The sequence below is a fragment of the Heterocephalus glaber genome, unplaced genomic scaffold (genome assembly GCF_053883595.1).
Source record: "Heterocephalus glaber isolate CG9 unplaced genomic scaffold, H.glaber_assembly_v1.0 deba00000676, whole genome shotgun sequence".
Classification (NCBI taxonomy): domain Eukaryota; kingdom Metazoa; phylum Chordata; class Mammalia; order Rodentia; family Bathyergidae; genus Heterocephalus; species Heterocephalus glaber.
Genome location: NW_028258156.1, coordinates 2,940,447 through 2,960,810, shown reverse-complemented (window position 1 = coordinate 2,960,810; position 20,364 = coordinate 2,940,447). Strand labels below are relative to the sequence as shown.

The 20,364-nt window shown below is 34.9% G+C and overlaps 1 protein-coding gene and 1 long non-coding RNA gene across 4 annotated transcripts in view; both read right to left on the bottom strand.

The window, feature by feature from the left end:
* LOC147829217 (uncharacterized) overlaps positions 1-5,216 on the bottom strand; it is a 52,985-nt gene extending 47,769 nt beyond the window's left edge. Inside the window, exon 1 of the long non-coding RNA XR_015449317.1 lies at positions 5,097-5,216. This is a non-coding gene — a long non-coding RNA (uncharacterized LOC147829217). The remainder of the gene's footprint in view (positions 1-5,096) is intronic.
* Hibadh (3-hydroxyisobutyrate dehydrogenase) overlaps positions 1-20,364 on the bottom strand; it is a 112,696-nt gene that overhangs the window by 66,753 nt on the left and 25,579 nt on the right. For all 3 annotated transcript variants that reach the window (XM_004839501.4, XM_087206600.1, XM_087206599.1), the window contains 2 exons: positions 16,703-16,812; positions 14,260-14,381 (listed from right to left, as the gene is read on the bottom strand). In XM_004839501.4, coding sequence (XP_004839558.2) covers positions 14,260-14,381; positions 16,703-16,812 — 232 coding nt within the window. The remainder of the gene's footprint in view (positions 1-14,259; positions 14,382-16,702; positions 16,813-20,364) is intronic.

Here is a 20,364-nt window from a genome sequence, read left to right as displayed (position 1 = left end):
GTCAAGAGCTGGAGAATTCCCAGCTTTTTCATTTAATGGCTTTAGCCAAGAGTATTTATTGCCTCCAGTTTTATTCTCACTTAGCTCTAAGAGGAAATTTAAACTCATCATTATCTTGAAGCCCCATATGGGTAGCAGTCAACTCACCTGATGCTGCTCCTCTTACTCTGTACTAGTTTTGAGTCTCTACTAGAAGTGATGTAATAATATAAACTAATTAATTAGTTTTATGTTGACTTTTTAACAGGCTAGGTAAATTTTGTTCAATATAGTTTATATCCCCACTTGGGGTAGTAACAATTCTAAAAAAGTTTAACTTTACAGTTTTTAGTACAAACTAACAGCTAAAATGGAAAAAGGCAAAGGTGTCTCCACCTGCGCTCCTGCTCTCACACTCCATCTGCTCTATCTTCCACTTGTCCCTGAGCACTGGGCTAACAGGTAAGGTAACTTCCCTGTATCAAATGTATACTCTTCCTATTCGCTTCCATGGATCCGGTGTTGAGTGGTCTGTTTCCTAATGGAGTGCAAGATTTAAGATATAAATGTCCAACCATGAAAACCTGTTGATTTTATGTGAGTACTAATAAGAATATAAAAGTACATTCTAATTAAAGACCATGAAATACCATCAAATGTTTCTAAATGCTGTTTTTATGTTTGCTATTGAGAACTATAGGTCTCAAAGTCAGAATTATGTAGTTGCTTTTATTCCTTTCTCAAAATTACCACTTATTTTCAGACAAAAAAATCATCTCTACCCAGGATTTTATATCAAAATAATTTTTAACTATCTGAATGTTTGAGAATATTTAACAATTACAGTAAACAAACCATACTTCTTCCTCCAGTTGCTTATCTAATGACAGAATGCAAGAAACATTTGATAGTCTAAGGTAAAAGGTTAGTAAAATATGTAATTAGTGCATAAAAAATTATTTTCCTCCCATTTCTTAATTTTCAGAAAGTTTTACAAACCTATCTTGGCTGGAAAAGCCAATTAACTATTTCAGTATTTGCCAAAACTGTTTTTCTACGTTTTTAATACAGGGACACGGTACATTAAAAAATGTTGGCTTGAGAACACTCGAGAACAAGTATTATTCTTTACACATAAGAAGAATAGGAACAATGAAATTAATTAATGATAAAATTATTTGAATGCCTGGCCTCATATTAAGTTTCATTTTTAAAAAATCCTCTAACAACAATGCATTCTTAAAGGCTACAAAGGAATAAACAATCATGATGACTGCAACTAAGTCTACAATATAATAAAAGAAGATGTAGTGCTCATATCTGTGGAGGTAACTTGATCTAAATACAAAAAAACAAAAATCCTCCATCTTCCCATTAGACTAAAATCCCTTCAAAACAAGAGAGAGAAGGCATGTCAGCCATCATACTTACCTTGGCCCTGAGGAAGGATAAATATTATGATATTTACATGTGAATTTCAATTCACAACTACAAGACCCAAATGAATTACAAAACAAAATGGAATCAAATGGCAAATATAGAAAGACGGATTTAAACTTAATTTCATGTTTTTCATATGCTAACAATATTAAACTTACTTTCTTTAAGAAAATCAGCCATCTAGAATACTGCAAATTAAGTCTGAAAAGGATCTGGGTTTGACCATGGTAACAAAGCTCTTGTCAAATTCTCAATTCTGTCTCTTCCTCCTACTTGATCCACCCAATGTTATCCATGAATCACAAGCAAAACAAAGACATATAGCACATAAAGTATAAAGGAACTAATTTCACATTGCTTAGTATAGATGCTAAGGAAAAACACTGTGTATAATTAGTGTGTAGATTTATTTGCTTAATCTACTTCACCTTTACGTAAACATGGCTAGGCAGTCCTAAACTACGTAACCAGACCCAATTGTGTCTGGTCTGACTTACATCCTGAATGGCAATTAAAGGACATTAAAAATACCTAAGTTACAGGCAGGAATTCTGCCTTATCCATAGCTTTCCAGCATAAGAGTTATCTCTTCTTGAAAGGGTAGTGGAAATTACAATGCAGTTGCAATTTGACCATCAGATCTGGAGATAAAGAAACTGCAAACTGAGAGTAAATTTTTATAAATAAACTAGGTTGTTAGCAGTAATTATTACCAACAATAATAACAGCAACAAGGAAAACACTAAGTAAAGTGATTACTTGTACCTCCTCTGACCCATTCTTCTTAGGAGACAAACTAGTAGAGGTGCCTCAACTCTGCTACCTTGGGCAGTGAATAGTCTCTCACTGTGTTAAAAGCTTATGAACAACTTATGACACGCATCTATGACAACAGTTGTAAAGGAATCTTAGTATGACAAAGGATGTGAAAAGATATTTTTATGGCCAGCTCTTCTTCAGAGCTAATTTCAAAGAAATCCTTGAAATTTATTTATCAAACATTTATTAAACTACCTGCACACTGCAGAATATCCCAGGCAAAAGATATTCCCCAGAAACAAAAATGATACTTAATGGATAGGTTGGTAAGTAAAATTATGGGGAAATAATCAATAGCTAACTTACTGACTCAATATTGTATATTAACATTGCTGAATCTTTAAGGAAATGGATTTGTCCATCAAACAAAAAATGTATTTTAACTATTTCTCTTACTAAAATTTTAAATGAACCAAATCAAACCAAGGAGAATCTATTACTTTATTTAACATTTTTTTTCAGATAGAGTAAGTCAAGTCTCATACAAAAGTCAATGGTAGGGCCAGGGATTTAGCTCAGTGGTGCCGCCGCCTGTCTCTCAAGAACAAGGTCCCAAGTTCAATCCCCGGTACCAAAAAAGAGTCAATGCCACAAATTACTTTAAATTTTATAATAAATAACAGGAATTACCAATTAAAAAGCAGTTTTATTTTATTTTATTTTGGTACCAGGGATTGAACTCGGGACCTTGCGCTTTCAAGGCAGGTGGCAGAACCACTGAGCTAAATCCCCAGCCCAAAAAGTAGTTTTAAAAAGCATCACAACAGTAATATAACTCTTCAAAGGGGGAGTTATAATAAAAATAAATTATTTTACCAACTTGTTTCAAAACAATAAAAATTTACTTTAACAACTTATTTAGGTATATCTGATATGCCAAGGCCCACACATATTTAATATATATAATTTGATGAGCCTGAACAAATGCATACACCTATGAAACTACCAGTATAATTAAGCTAATAAACATCCCATCACCTTCAAGGGTCCTCAATCTTCTACTCTATTTTTTTTTTTTTTTTGGTACCGGGGATCAACTGAGGACCTTGTGCTTGCCAGGCAGGCGGCAGAACCACTGACCTAAATCCCTGGCCCTCTCCTACCCTATTATTGTTGGTGCTGATTTGCATTAAAAACAATGAATATAAGATCGATCCTTTTAACAAATATTTAAGTACAGAATACAATATTGTTAACTACAAGCACTATGCTGTAACAGCAGATCTCTAGAACTCATTCATTGTGTATAACTAAAATAAATTATTACTAAGGTAGGAATAAAACGTAACTACTGTGTAATCAAACAGCTTGTGAAAGCATTAAAAATAAGGTGTATTTTGATAGTCCTTCCCCCTCAACACATTATAAACCAAGGCAAATTCAGTTCTATGAAATTTGATAAAAGAATGTTTTTGTACAGAAATAGTAATGTTTCAGCCCAAAGCCAAGTAAAACTGCCAAGTTATAAAACTAAGAAAACATTTTAATAGAAATGCCAACAAATGCTTAACTGTAATAGTATTAGGTGCCAAAACAGAAATAATTTTTGTTTTTGTGGTCCCTTTATTATAAATTAGATACAGATCTAGTGGAAAAATAGTAGCAAGCAGTTCAGTGAGCAAGAAAGGCCAAGAATGCCCACTTGATTTAAAAAACTATAATGGGGTCTATATGAAACTTTCATTGAGGTTTAGCAAGTTAGTCTAGCAATCTAAGGGAAACTCCTTAATAGGTTTTGTGCTTACTGCTCTGTATTCTAAGATTACATCAAATTACTAGATCTTAACCCAGTCGAGTATAAAATTTGATTTCCTTGTAGAGAACTGTTACATAAACAGGTACACACAAGTTCAATTATTTAATTTTGACATTAATTCCTAACTGGAACAATACAGTTTAGTGAATCAATGAGGCTTGCCAGCAGGGAAAGCCTGAGGCCACTTCAGAGTCACTTCAATTTCAGTTCTGTGTGCAAACCTACAGATATATTAGGCAATCAGTGAGTTTACCTTCAATTATTCAAGCACAGTAAAGTGTTGTAATGATGCCCTTGGAGCAGATTGAACAGTATTTGGTCATTAGTCACAGTGATAGCTTTAAATTTGTTTTATGTCTAGCATTCATTATAGAATAGAACTGATCAAATTGGAATCAACCCTGAAGCAACAGATCCACTCCCCCTACACATAAAGTTTTTACAGCTTATATCTACATATCCCCCCAAAGCCTCCTGTGCTCCTAGGTGGGGCTTTTGGGAGGCAACCGGATCATGGGTGTGTCATTCTGGATTAGTTCACTATTGGTTTAGCATTGTTCTGGGTGTGGATGATGGACTTACTGAAGAGGGACAACCCACCCTGGGCATGGGTGGCACCAGGGAAAGAAAGGAGCCTTACTGCTTCCTGCCCACCATACCTTGAACTGTTTCTCATCTGCCATGCCCTTCTTCCATGCTGCCTTGCCTTGGAGCAAGCTAACTATTGACTAAAACCTCTACAAAATAAACCTTTCCTCTTTTAAGTTATGGGTGCCAGGTATTGTGTCTCAGCAACTAAAAAGTAACTAAGACAGAAGTGCATGTACCCAAAGTAGTGTGACTAAACATCTACCATTAAATGAAGATTACAAATTTTATAAAGATGTATTTGCACAAGATAGACTAGGGTATCATCCTTATGAGACCAATGTCACTGGGCTAATTTACATAAAGCTCAGTTATCTTTGCTTTGATAGCCACTGTTAAACGCATAGTATTAGACAGCTGGGGAGTCAAATGTACATTATTGAATTTAACAAACTCTGAGTAAAATTACCAATTAAATCCTGGTGATAAAACAATAAAAGTTCCATAAACATACCGACTTGTTCAACCTTCAGAGTTCATGCAGAGCAGCTCTCTCCACTGAAGCACACAATTCTCTTGAACTTCTGCTTCATATCTCTGCTTAAGTATCACTTCTCCAGAAAGGGCATCAATCTACTCTATATAAAAAAGCCCTCCCATTAGTCTCTATCTCCTTTACCATTTTTGAAATTATTTTTGTTTACTTTTTCTATTTCTACTAAATATACTGCCAAGAGGCAAAGTCTTAACTCTAGTGCCTAGTACACACCAAGCACAGAGAAAGTACTAAGTGTTTATTGTATGAAATGGAGAATGAGCACTTCCCTTGTGGTCAAAGTGCTGTCAGCACAGAGAACAGATAAGAATGTAGGAAGAGAAAACAGTATATAATCTTGTAAAAATGATATAAACACAATTTGCCTCAGTCATTGTACATTCCTCTTGCACTTTACACCTGGTCATTCAAGTTATCTCAATGAAATAATCACCCAATGAGTCTCATGTTCAAAACTGGATCTTCATCTTCCTCAGCCGCCGTTTCCTACCAGCAGCCAGCCCAGCCCCACTCTGCTCAGCCTAAACACAATAATTTTATTTTATTTGTTTTTGTTTGGTTTTTTTTGGTACCGGGGATTGAACTCGGGCCCTTGTGCTTGCACTGCAGGTGGCGAAACCACTGAGCTAAATCCCCGGCCCTAAACACAATAATTTTAAATGTAAGATATTTCATCGAAGAAAGAAATGTAGATCTTGATTTTTATAGTTTCCCTCCCTTTTTGAAAGTTCCAAGAGGGCTGGGGATTTAGCTCAGTGGTGCCTTGCAAGTGCAAGATTCCGAGTTCAATCCCTGATACCAAAAAATAAATAAAATTAAATAAAATAAAAGTTCCAAGCTCTCTTTAACATCCAAGGGAACTTCTTTTAATTTCTTCATTAACAGAAATATAACAACAAAAATTAAACTTAAAGGTGGTAAGAGAACTATATAAACCAACCAATTTGTTTTTTTCTTTGTTTAAAGAAAATTTACCAAAGAACTGTCAAATCTGGAATTTGTCAACAACTGGAATTCAGGGAACCAAATTCCACTGGTTCCCCCAGGATATTATTGAGAATCATCTATGATGCTTCTAGTAGATCTTTAACATATATTTTCCATCTCCAGGCCTAAAATTCCTTCTTTGCTCCAGAATCTGCTGTATAAATTAAATCCAGTATTATCTCTCTTTAAATATCCATAAAACTGAATACAAGATAAGTCAAGACAAGTATGCATAGACAACTCAGACAGGATGAAGAATGTTTCTCTGCAGTGTCTAAAATGCTGCCAGAGCTCAAATTGTTAATGAGCACTTCTTTTCTGGTAAGTACTGGGAACACTGCCATATTACATTATTTTGCATTTTGCAACTATTCACAAATTTTTAGTATGTTTTCCTAAATTTTAAACTTTTAATGTAGGGACTTCCTCTCTTTAAGTTGTTCTGAATATTATTCAGCTTGGGAGTGAGGAATAACTGTAGGACGATCCAATATATTTAATGTTAATCTTGAATTCTAAAAAAACAGAGAGGGGGCCGGGGATTTAGCGCAGTGATTTCACCTCCTGCTTTGCAAGTGCAAGGACCTGAGTTCAATCCCCGGTACCAAAAAAACCAAAACAAAGAGAGGGCCAGGGATTTAGCTGAGTGGTTCCACCACCTGCCTCAGAAGCACAAGGTCCCGAGTTCGATCCCTGGTACCAAAAAAAAAAAAAAAAAACAGAGAAAGGACTGTGAATGTAGCTTGGTGGAGCACACTTACTTAGCACAGGCATGGCCCTGAATTTGTTCTGCAGTACCAGAAAGAAAAAAATTATTGATTCAATCAGCCATACTTTATCAAACTAGGAGTATACACTGCAGATATAATGTTCAATAAAACACAGTGTCTTCCCTTCTCAGAGTCTAGTAAAAAGAACAAGCATAAATAGGCACAGCACAGTGATCCTTGTGACAACATAGATTTTATACTATGGGAACACAGAAGAAGGACACTGCAAAATAGCCCATTGTTGCTATATAAAACAATTTTCTCATGCCCCTGCTTTCGGGTAAAATCCTGGTCAACTCCCAAGTCTTTGTACCTTAGAACAGATCTGTCTCAGGCAAACTCAAACACAGAAGGGATATGTCAAGACAGCACTTACTTTTGTTTTCCTCTGATGATTTATTTCATTACACAGATAATTTCAACAGAGATTACCAACCAGGTAATTTCAACAGAGAAGACCCCCAAAACTGGTTCTATTCCAATCTATCTGCACACCAAAGATCCCCTATAGATAGTTAATAAGACTGATCAGATCTCTCCTAAATTCTTTAAATTCCAGAAGGTTTTCTCAACCATTTCTTCTCAAGTTAACTCTAGAAAACATATAATTAGGCCTCCTCCAGGTTAGACAATAAAGTAATTCCCTCCATGTTTTCAATACATGCCAGTGCCTATCCAGTACCAACACAGAAAGGGACTAGGTGCTTCCCTCCATGTTTTCAATACATGCCAGTGCCTATCCAGTACCAACACAGAAAGGGACTAGGTGCTGGGGTAGATAACATTATTGGAAATGAGTTATAAAGAAAAGAATTGCTATGAAAAACGACTAGCCACCAATACAATGAGACTGAAAGAAAGAAGGTCTGGTAGACTGCAGGGAGAGCCTTAGCTTGAGTTGGAAAACCAGAATTTTAGTCCTAGACTTCCTAATAGCTGGAAAATCCTGGGCAAGTCACTTACCCTCCTTGAACTGCAACTAAATTATTACTAAGGTCCCTTCTAACAATAAAAAAGTCAATTTTAAGAACATAAGAAATATTTAAAAGTTAGACATATTGTTTAACCTTAGCAGTCCATGTGAAAACCATAACAACTGCTACTGAATTTTCACCAACTACTTTTCCAGATCTTATGAAATATGGGTATCTCGTGTCAGCTTGTCAGATAACATGTGGCCAAACAGTCCTCTTGGTAATCAGAAATACAGAGATTTTTGTTAGGAAACTGTTTATAGTAAACAAGCAACTCTTTTTCTCCAGCTTGTTAGCAAATTCTGGACTAGAATGCTATTTTTCCAACTCAATTGGCTGCTTCAGTTATCTATTGCTACATAATACACACCCCAAAACTTGGTGAATTTTCTTGCTCGTGATTCTATAGGTAAGCAATTTAGACTGGGTCTAGTTAAGAGTTCATCTGTTGGTCAGAACTGAGGTCACTGATTCAGCTGTAATGATCTGACAGCTTGACTAGGGCCGGATGGTTAAAAGGGCTTCATTTACATCCCTGGTAGTTTATTGCAAATGTCACCAGCAGGCTAGGCCAGGCTTTTTTGATGGTTTAAGAGTTCCCAACAGCACGAGAGGGTACACTTCAATAAGCAAAGTGCTTTCCAAGTCTACCTCTGCCTAATATTTGCTAATATACCAGTGACCAAAGCAAGTGAGACAGCTAAGCCCAGAGTTATCTAGAGAGTGGATACAGTGTGGATACAAGAGGAGCCATTACAGTTCATTACAGTGTATCAGTGTAACAGTGTATACAGTGTAACAGTGTATCGTATCAGTTATAGCTACTTTACCCAAGGAATGAGAATAATCTTATAATTTAATGGGCATATTTTCTATTTAGCAATCTTTATTCTTAGAATAAATTAAAAACTTTTAGAAAATAGTATTTTCTTTTCCTTTTTTTTTGGTACTGGGGATCGAACTTGGGTCCTCAGCTTGCGAGGCAGGCGCCAGCACCACTGAGCTAAATCCCCGGCCCGAAAATAGTATTTTCTAATGCAGCAGGATATGAAGCAACATCACACTAATCTTCAACTCTGCCACTAACCAACAGTATGATCTTGAGGTAAATTACTTGGGTGTTATTTCCATTCTTGGTAAAATGAGAATACCACCACTGTTCTATCTCATGTGGTTGTTTTTCCAGTTGAACTCAACCCAAGTCTCTTCATTTATTGAAGACAAACTATGTTCCAAGTATTATGCTAATAAAACAAAGACTGAAAAGACAAACTTTCATGATGTGTATGAGTGTGAATAATGCAAAAAGAAAACTGGAAATAATCCAAATAATGTGCATCAGAGTAGAAAGAAAAAGTGCAACAATATGTGTATATAGAATACCATAGCAAGATATTCATTTGTGATACATGGACATGGGTCCAAGGGGGTGAGTAGAGGCTGACATTCAATCTATGTTGAGTTTGCCAGACCATAAACCCTGACATAGGATCACACCTGTTCAGAAAAAGAGGAACCTTTTTCCTTATACCAAAGTGCCTCTGGCCCACCTAGGTGCTGCTTTAGGTCAGAGGGGCTGCCTCTCTCATTCTCACAAAGGCACTGAGGAAGCTAGAAGCTCTACCAACACCACAGAAGAAACTCAGGAATAGAACATAAAGTGAAAAAGCAAGTCTCAGAAACACTCATGATTCCATTTCTAGAATGTTCCATATTAGAGAAAATAAAATTAATGTTTAGAGATTAAAAACATATGAAGGTTAAACCATAAAGAAAAGTATGACAATGACGCACAAAAATCAGGATACTGGTTACTCCTAATCAGTGAGAAAATAAGATTGAGGAAGCACATAAGTAAGAATTTCATTATGTCTGAGGTGACAGACTAGCTAGATTCACATTGTATCCATTTATTGAAATGTCACACTGTACCCATACATATGTACAGTTACTATGTGTCAAATAAAAATAAAAATGTATTTTTAAAAAAGAACTTCAAAGGTAGTAAGTGGTAAGGCTCTATTTCTTAAACTAGGTGGTATATATCAGCTCAGCCATGTCCAGGTGGGGGTCTTTTTTTCAGTATTATAATAAAACAAAGTTTTGTTACTTATATACATTAATTATATTATATATTTTACATGCAGCCCAAGACAATTTCTCTTTACTCAATGCAAGGTGAAAAGTTACTTATATTCTACATACATCTTATAAATATCTTAAATATGTACTCAATATTGAATAAAAACAACTGGAAGGGAGATTCCCTGATACCATAAACTGAGAAAAAAAATTTTTAACTTGAGAGGAGGAAGAGAATTCATGTCTATAAATATAACATAATGAGCTTTGATAAAGACATGTACACTTTAGTAGCTTCAAAAAAAAGTATCAAATAGGTTAAAGCATATCAAAATATTTTATAAAGTAATATTTGTAGTATAAAGTTATTATTCATACTATGTGTTATATAGCACTTAGCAAAACCTGGGGAAAACCTTCAATTTGTTACTCCATGGACTGGTAAAATGATACCATTATAATTCTTTTTTACTCTTTAGAATAATACTTAGCAGGAAGTAGAGAAAAACATTGGATTAAGGAAACTACTCCCTTTTCAAAAATCTATGCAGTTAAATTCATCTGGATTTTTAAAATTATCTTTTAATATGGTAACCACAGAACAGTAAGTACTGTATGATCTTATTTATATTTGTCTAATAATAGTATATTTGTATGTATCTATATATAAATCCATTCAAATCTATTTTTTAAAAAGTCTGAGATAAGGAATAAGACAGGACTGGTAAGAAATGGATTTTTAGCCGAGGATTTAGCTCAGTGGTTTCGCCGCCTGCTGCACAAGCGCAAGGACCCAAGTTCGATCCTCAGTACCACAAAAAAAAAAAAAAAAGAAAGAAAGAAATGGATTTTTAAAACAGGAAAATTTTTAAAGTTTTATTCCAATGATCCCAAATAGTCCATATTTCATTTTGAGTAAGCTATGCTTTTCCCACATCCTTCTTATTTAATTTTATTTGGTTAATTTTTTAAGCCAGACTATTTAACATTTAGGAAGTTTCCTCTCTTTTAACTGAGAAAGTAGCCATTTTTAACCCATCACATTAAAAACATAAAAATAATAACTATGAGAAGACTGATATAAATAAGCTTCTATTATATATTAATCTCATAATGATCACATGGCAACTAATAAATCCTACACAAAGCTTTTAATAATATACTACAGGTTCAGATATATTCAGTTATATTAAGGTTTATAAAAACAAAACAGTAATCTCAAAGTTTTCTAACCAACAAGACTATCAAAATATTAAAATCAAAATAACACTTCAAAATCAAATTAAAATTCTTCATTATCAAATGATAATTTCAAGTCTGCACCTTTGAACAAAAGATCAATTAAGAGTAAGATCACACAGCTAAGGAAACAATGAACAGATTGAAGAGATGACCTTCAGAATAAAGAAAAGATCTGCAAAATGTACATCTGACAAGGGGTCAAAACACCTCATAGCAAAAAAAAAATGTTTTTAAAATGGGCAATAAACCTAATGAGAGACTTCTCAAAAGAAAACACACAAATGGCCTACAATATACCCCCCCCAAAATGTTCAACTTTACTAATCATCAGGGAAATGTAAACCAAACCACAATGAGATATACCTTACTCCAGTTAGAATGGCTATTATCAAAAGACAAAAGATAACAAGCGCTGAGGATGTGGGGAAAAGGGACCACTTACATACTGTTGGTGGGAACGTAAATTAATACAGCCATTATGGAAAACTGTATAAAGGTTCCTCAAAAAATATAAAATAAAACTACTATTTGATCCAATAATCCCAGTACTAAGTATATACACAAAGCAAATAAAATCAGTCTGTCAAAAGCATCTGCAATCCCATGGTTTTTTTGTTTGTTTGGTTGGTTGGTTTTCTTGAGACTGGGTCTCACTATATAGTTCAGGCTGGCCTTGGACTTGGAGCAATTCTCCTGCCTCAGTCTCCGGAGTGCTAGAATTACAGGTGTGCACCATAACACCCAGTGCCCCCATGTTTATTGCAGCACTATTTACAATAGCCAAGAATTGAAAATAACCTGAATGTCCATCAATGAATGAAAAGATAAAACAAGCTAGGTATGGTGGTGCAAGCCTGCAATCCCAGCATTCTAGGAGGTTCAGGTGGAAGGATGGGAAGTTTAAGCACAGCCTAAGCAATTTAGTGAGACCCATTTCAAAAAAAAATATTTAAAGGGCTGAGGATGGAGTTCAGTGCAAAAGTGCTGGGTTCAATCCCCAGGACTGGAAAGAAAAAGGAGGGAAAGGGAAGAGATGGAGGAGGGAAAGAAGGGTGAGAGGGAGGGAAGGAGGAAGGGAGGATGGATAAAATGTGGTGCATATGCACAATAAAATACCACTCAGGCATAAAAAGGATGAAATCCTGTCATTTGTGATAACATGGCATAGAACTCTCACTTGAGGGTCACTATGTTAAGTGAAATAATTCGGGCAAAGAAAAACAAATGTTGCTTGATCTCATTCACATACGGAATTCAAAGAAATTGATCTCATAGAAATCAAGAGTAGTATAGTGGTTACCAGAGGCTGGGAGAGTTAGGGGGAAGTAGGGAGGGCAAAAGGTTAAGAGGAATTAAATTTATAGGCAGATAGGAAAAATAAGTTCTGGTGTCCTCTTGCACAGTAGAGTAAAACTCATGTGCTGTTTATTTCAAAAAAGCTAGAAGGATTTGAATGTTTTTACCACAAAGAAATGATGTTTGAGAAAATCATTTGTTTATCCTAATTTGAAGATTATCTCAATGTATACATGTTTCAAACATCACATGGTACCCCATATATATGTATAACTTTTATGTATGAATTTAAATTTTTTAAGTTTAAAAACTACACCAAGATCATATTTACCATACCAATTTTCAAATCCAACTGCCAAGCCACTCAAAGAAAGAATTGTTCAGTTTATTAATTCTATCCTGTAAAAGGCCACACCAACACCAAGTTTACTATCCAAGTGTCTAAACCATATCATAAATCTTATACCTAAATCTTACTTAGCCAATTCAATATAAAAATAAAAAGAGCTAATAATTACTTGTTTCTCTGCCTATATTCAAAAATGGTTTGGGATATAAAAATCTTTTATTTTATTTTATTTATTTTTATTTATTTTGGGGGGGTACCAGGGATCAAACTCAGGTCTTTATGCTTGCAAGGCAGGCAGTGGAACCACTGAGCTAAATCCCTGTCCCAAAGGATATAATATATCTTTACAACAGGATCAAGTTTTTTCTGAAAAAATAGGAAGTGATTTAAATTACCAAACTTAACTTTTTTACTTGATTACACAGTAATTTTTAAAAATTTGGAAATTATACAAAATGACATTTATAATCCTACCATTCTAAAATACCCTGAGCCTGCTATTATTTGATACATTAAGTTTGCAGAATTACATTAATAGATCTCCTTCTCTTCTAACAGACGTTATCCTATGATTTTTAAGTATATTATGTGGTGAGCTACATTTACAGATTATCTAATATTAAGCCCTCTCTGTATATATGGCCTAAACCAAACCTGGGTGTAATATTTGATGTATCTTATTTATGGTTAGATTTGTTTGCTACTATACTTTTTAAGTTTTTACTTCTATATTCATGACTGAAATAGACGTACATATAATTTTTCTTTCTCCTACTGTTTCTGTTTCATGTAAGCATCAGACTTCTACAGGTATTGTAGAATGAGTTGAAAAGTATTTCTTCACTTTCTATTAAGGCTGTATAAAATTTAGACAATCTGTTCCTTGAAATTGTGGTAACAGTTATCTGTAAAACCATCTGGGACTAATCTTTACACTGTGGAATGGTTTTTTCTTTTTCTTTTTCCTATTCCTTTTTACCACTTTTTCAATTTCTTTAATAGTTATAGGACTGTTAAGCTAATTATTTCTTAAATTAGTTCTTAAACTTATAACGCCAGGGATTTAGCTCAGTGGTTCCACTGCCTGCCTCTCAAGCGCAAGATTCCGAGTTCAATCCCCGGTATCAAAAAAATAAAACAAAAACAAAAAACAAAAGTTAAACTTATAAGAATTGATCTATCTCTACTCACAGAAATTGAGCCAAATATTCTCAACCCTTAGAGCTGTAACATCTTAATATCTCTTACCTAAATTTAGAACCATCAATGTATCCTTTTGTTTGGCTTTAATTTTTAAGAAGAGATTGAATAACATGTATCAGGTCTAAAAATAACTGCAAATATTTTGCATGGCCACAAAACCATGACTGCTGCTTTTGACAAACACATATAGGTCTGCATATATTTTAGCTACTACTCACCACCAGAAACGGGGGCATCCATGAAAACTGCTCCCATTTTCTCAACTTCTTTGGCCAATTCTTTTGAAATTGTAGGATCGATGGTACTGGAATCTATTAATAATGAGCCTTTCTTCACTTTTCTAAGTAGACAAATACAAATATTTATAGTTTACAATTATGAATAAACAATTTGTGCAATTACCTATACAATCAGAATCAGTTAACAGCTACCAGATTCCAGGAGGTCTTTGGTTTAGTACTACAAATGTTATTAGCTAGAACTGGTCCAAAAATCTCATATTCATTTTCATAGCAATTATAGTTCAAAGTAACCCAAATTTTTCCAAATAACAAACAAACAAACAAAAAACCCCTAAAACTACATAGTACAAATTCTAGTTTTGGGTACAATATACACTAATAAAATAATATAGGTGAAGCTAAAATGTAAGCAATTTGAAATATCTATTAACTTCAAAAAGGTATTTGATAAGATTTAAATTTTTTTGTAAAGTCACTGGATCTTTTAAAAAGTAATTTGTCTTTAACAAGCTATACTGCAAATTTCACATATCCATGCGATTATCACTAGACAGAATAAACATAAGCAACTGAAATCTAGCCATCTACTTCAGGATGACATATTCTTTTTATAATTGATATTTTTAAAAGCTAAAATAAAATATCAAGCAAGTATCAAACAGGATACAAGAACAAATCAGAAATTTTACAAAGTGTTTTGTTCTTGTTCCTTGAGGTAAATTAAAGTACTAACCCAAAGTTAGTAGAATCATGAATAGAAAATCAGAACTCAGTAAATAGAAAAATTGAAAGAGAAAAAGAAAATAAGTCATTGACAAAACTACTAAAAAATGGCCGGGGATTTAGCTCAGTGGTTCTGGCACCTGCCGTGCAAGTGCAAGGTCCCGAGTTCGATCCCCAGTACAAAAAAAACTACTAAAAAATAAAATCTTTCTATAGGAAAAAAATAGAAATAGCACACAAAATGATTTAAACAATTTTAGACATACAAATTGTAATAGTTCAAATTAAATGCTTGGATATATTCATAGAAGAGATATAGCAAGCTCTATTAGAGATTACATAAGTGTTTGTTTCACTCTATACATACCCTAAAAATGAAAGATTAAGTTCATCAGTCTTCCATATCTTAATATTTTTAAGATCTTAAATCTTTAAACAAATGGAAAATCATATCAAAAATTACACATGCACTGGATAGAGGGAAATAATCCTGACACAGAACAGAATAAAGAACCATCGATGAGAAGCAAATTATAGTTCAATGTAAAGCCAAATGTTTTCAAAGTACTCCTGGAGAAAATTGGCCTGGTAGCAGGCCATCACCCTCCAAAGTAAAGGATATGAATAAATATAGGACTGTGTCTTCACACAAGTTTTTAGTAACTTTTCCCTGAGAGGTAAAACAAGGCCATAACTGAAACAGGTTAGGTAATGAGTCTGCTAAGATGCCTCTGGACCACACACACTGCGGGCCTGGAGGTTCCATCCAAAATGAGTATCTTTCAACCATCCCTGAAATCCAAACATTTATCTTATCAGTTTTCTGCCTAATATCCAAGTGTCTTTTGCTTCCAAGTTTGTTAGTTTTCCAAAGCAATTCAATTTCCAAAAACCTCAATTTCATGTATTATAGTTTCCTAAAGTTAAACTCTTTCTTTTATCCCTTTATATGTCTGCAGAGCTAACAGCCTGTACTATCTCTCTGCTGAAATTCAATAACAAAATAAGTTAGGAATAAGAACCAGTAAGACCAGAAAACTAAATTGAGAATTCAACCACTGTCATCCTAACCTAACCACCACAAGGTTTTGGGAATAGGCAACAATTAACCAACAGGTTTGCACAGCCAGGGAAGATAGGCACTGGCTGGGAAATTCTGAAGTAAACTATATTTTATTTAAAAAGCTACTGCTAACCTTTAATTCCAACTTCTCAAAGTTCTTACTACAGATGTACCAACTCAGAGAACATACAGTAACTTTTTATTACATAATAAACCATTAAATAACTGTTCTTTCCAATGTTTGGTTTTATTTTTCATAAAAACTTTTCTCTGAATTTTAAAAAAACTATGCTTTCCTAGTTTAAAACTATCCTTTTACAGTTTAAAATGCAGGTTTTAAAAGTCTCTTAAACATGTTACCAATGAAAGGGTAAGTTTAATGCAAGAGTTACAAAAAAAGAAACAAGAAAAAAGAAAGAAACCAAACCAAAAACACCTACTCCCAAAAATCACATACTTGACTTCAGTGAAAAAATACAGTAAACCCTTTACAATAAGAAACCACACTACTCACATTATGAAATAAAACAGTACAGAAAGGTATAACAAACATAATTGTAATCTACTACTTCTAATAAATGTGAAATTCATGAATCATCATAACAAAACAATCCATACTTGAGAAATACATACTTTAGAATTCCGTTTGCCCCAGAGTAAGCTTCTACTGCATTGATACTGGTGGGCAGCATTGTAATAATTCTGTCAGCCTTTTCAGCTACATCTGCTGGGGAAGACACTACCTTTAAGAAAAATGCAAAGACATATTGCTTAAACTAAAATGTAAGGCGTTACTAGAATACAAGTAGGATCCACTTTTTGTGTGTGCCTGCAACAGTTATAGCACAAAACCAACCATTGTTTGTAAATGACCAAAAAGAAAGAAGAAAGCTTATTGCCTAAAATAAGAGTCCACTTTGTATACACACAGATAGTTTCTGAGGAAGCAAATCTACTGTTTATTTTTTAAAGTGTCAAGGGAGTTGATGGGAAAAAGGCAAAACCCAACATTCCTGGGAACAGACACACTTCTTATGGGACACACTTTTCATGAGACACAATCTCATGAACTTGGATTTTTAAGCAGTATACGTTTTTTGGTATCAGCTTTGACTAAGAAAAACAGTACAACAGAGCTGGTAGCCCAACTACAGGATTCACTAGTGATCTAGTGGGCAACAAACCCCCTCAGCAAAATTACAATCTCCAACCACCATCAACCTTTAGTCTCTTTTCAGACCCAAAACCAAAACAAACAAACAAAAAATCACCATTTCAGAAAAGAAAAGATGAGAACAAGGATGCACCCCTTCTATAGGAAGGCTAGCAGTATGAGTTAACAGAACTCACGGGGAAACTACATATTGAGAGAGACATATGAACAGACATCAAGGCATCTTCTTGATCCTCATTTCTACTTTAAAATAACCATCAACATACTGTAAAGGAAAGCTGCTCTCCATTCTCTGTATGTAGGCACCCACACACTGTGACTGTTCATCAAGATATGCCAACTTGAATGGCTTAAGAAACACCTAGCTAGCAGGGGCTGGAGATTTAGCTCAGTGGTTCCACCGCCTGCCCTGCAAGCGCAAGGACCCGAGTTTGATCCCTAGTACCAAAAAAAAAAAAAAGAAAAAAGAAAAGAAAAGAAACACCTAGAAGATTAGTGAAGCACAGTTCTGGGTGTGTCTGTGGATGATCAGCATGTAGCGGGCAAACTGAGGCAGGCAGACCCACCTGGATGTGAGTGGCATCAACCTGTAGCCTGGATGGACTAAAAGAGAAAGAAGGAAGTGTTCTCAATTTGGAAGAGCTCCAGTGTTTATCAATGACTTTGGATTTGGGTCTCCAGTTTCTTCAACCTTCCAACTTGGATTTGCACTAGCAACTCCACAGTGAGCTTCCAGGCCTGCAACCTTAAAATGGTGCTGTATCCTTGATCTCTTGCTCTGCTGCTTCCATCTTCTTGGGCTGAGCTGCTAATGGACCTCAAGCTCTTCAGTACACAGACCATTGAGAATTCTTTCACCTCTGATCCTACAGATGGCCACTGTGGATTCCCCTGACCCTGATCTTGTAAGTCTACCTAGTATACTCCCTCACATAATCACACATATATTTTCCATTGATTCTACACCACTATAGAGAACCCTCGCTAACACACATACAGTCCACATACTCTCACTCACACTCTTCCCTTTTCCTCAGCAATCTTGCTTTCTCTCATATACACCTGGCCAGCCAGTTGCCAACAAAGAGGTCAGAAGATATCAGGAGCTCACTCTTTGATTCAAACTCTCCCTTAATAGAAGGAATCCACCACCCTGTCACAAATTTTCTCTAATATCTTTCTCTCTCAATAAAAACAAACAAACAAAAAAGCAAAAGACTACCAGGAAGGTAAATGAAGACCTGTCTCCAGAATAACACACACACATATATATGTATATATTATCACACACACACACATATATATATAAAGTGCCATAATTTTACATATGTTATGTATGTAGAAACTGGCATATTTTCTACTAGGAAATGTGAAGAGATAAGTAAGCATTTTAAGCATGGGAATGTCTCCGCTTTTCATATTTACCTAACATTTTCTTTTTATCTTTTATACGTAATCTACGGGAAAGTGAAAGAATGGAAAGCCAAACATGGTGTGTAACCTAAATATTATGAGCTAAAAGTAATTACATTTCAATTTTCTATAAGAGACTATCAGCTTCTAAATCAAATTCTGGATAAAGCAATTTCATAAATCACTCTTTAAATTTTCAAACAATCAAGTATCCTAGCACTTTTATATTAACAAGGTAGGAAATAATATCATAAAACGCCTGAGATTCTAAAACTAAACAAAATATACTTTTCCTCTTTCAATGTTTCAATCTATCAACAATGCAACATTTTAGAATCTACAATGAGGTAAGTTCAACATGTATGTGATACATAATGGGGATTTGCCATAAATAATTCTGAAAATTTAAAAACTTCTCATCAAAGTACAAAAAAATACTTAAGTTACATGAAAACTTTTCCTATACTCAAGTAAATACTGAGCTTCAGAAAGAGGTTACTATTTCCTTACAGAGTTCATTTTACTCAAGCAAACCATGGCTCAGTAAAATGAGGCAATAAGAAAAATTGCTTGAGTCCTAATTCTCTACTGTTGGACTATTTCAAGAATATTGGGTAGTTAGAGATTTCCATTTGTTCATTCCCACTTTAATGAAGTAAATACAATGCAAAACAATGGCATACCTTTCAGTGATCTTTCTTTCTACTGCAGTTCCATTTTTAGATCCTTCAGGGATATTAGTAAGTCCTAAGGTCTAAGTAAATTTCAGGCTTCCTCTTAGCAACTAAGAGTTCTCTTCCACTGAAAAAAAATTCAATTCCACCTAGATAATTCCCTGAGAGGTCCCCTAAAGGGCACTAACAATTAGGTCACAGATCTAAGGGTGCTTTCACATCTCCAAGTTTCTCATGCTCACGAACTGGCAGTGCCAATTCATCCAACTGCCAAGTGCATGGGGTGGCCAATCAGCCCCCTACATCCTTAACATCTGCTTCTTGGGAAGCCTGGGTTGCCAGAGTACTGCTAACCCCTCAATTATACAAGAGCCTAGTCTCAAAGCTCAGAGGCCCGGAAAAAATACACAATGATAGTGATAGCTGGAATGTCACCACTATACTGGCCACAACTGTTCTATATCTAATGACTATAAACATTTGGTATATAATAATAAGTCTCTAATTTACACTACAAAGGCATATTTATTGGACAGACAAACATTCAGATAAACTTGCCATGACTTCAAGACTCTGAAATAACTGACAAAACTTGGCCACAACTCAAAAGCTGAGAGCCAAACGCCAACCTCATCGCCAATCTGACACTAACCACAAAATCCTTTAGAAGCCAAACTAATTAGATGCCCTTCAATTACATCTGCTAATTGAGTGGATTACCAAAGACAGCATGGATCAGACAAAGGAACACTAATTTGGGGAAGCCAAGACCCAGGTTTAGTTACAGCTTAGGCAAGAAGTCATGTGACTTTGTGCAAATCACTTAATCTCTCTGGTTTTAGTCTTCCAATGTATAAAAATAGGGATTTGAGTTATTTTGAGGTTTCTACCTCCAAAGTAGAAAGGAAACTTAAAAGATACTTTTATATTTAGTAACCTTAAATTCTAGGAAGATATAGTCCCTGTGTAAAAAGCCTGATGGGACTAGAAGCACCTGTAGTGACTCAGTACAAATAGACAACATTAGCAGAACA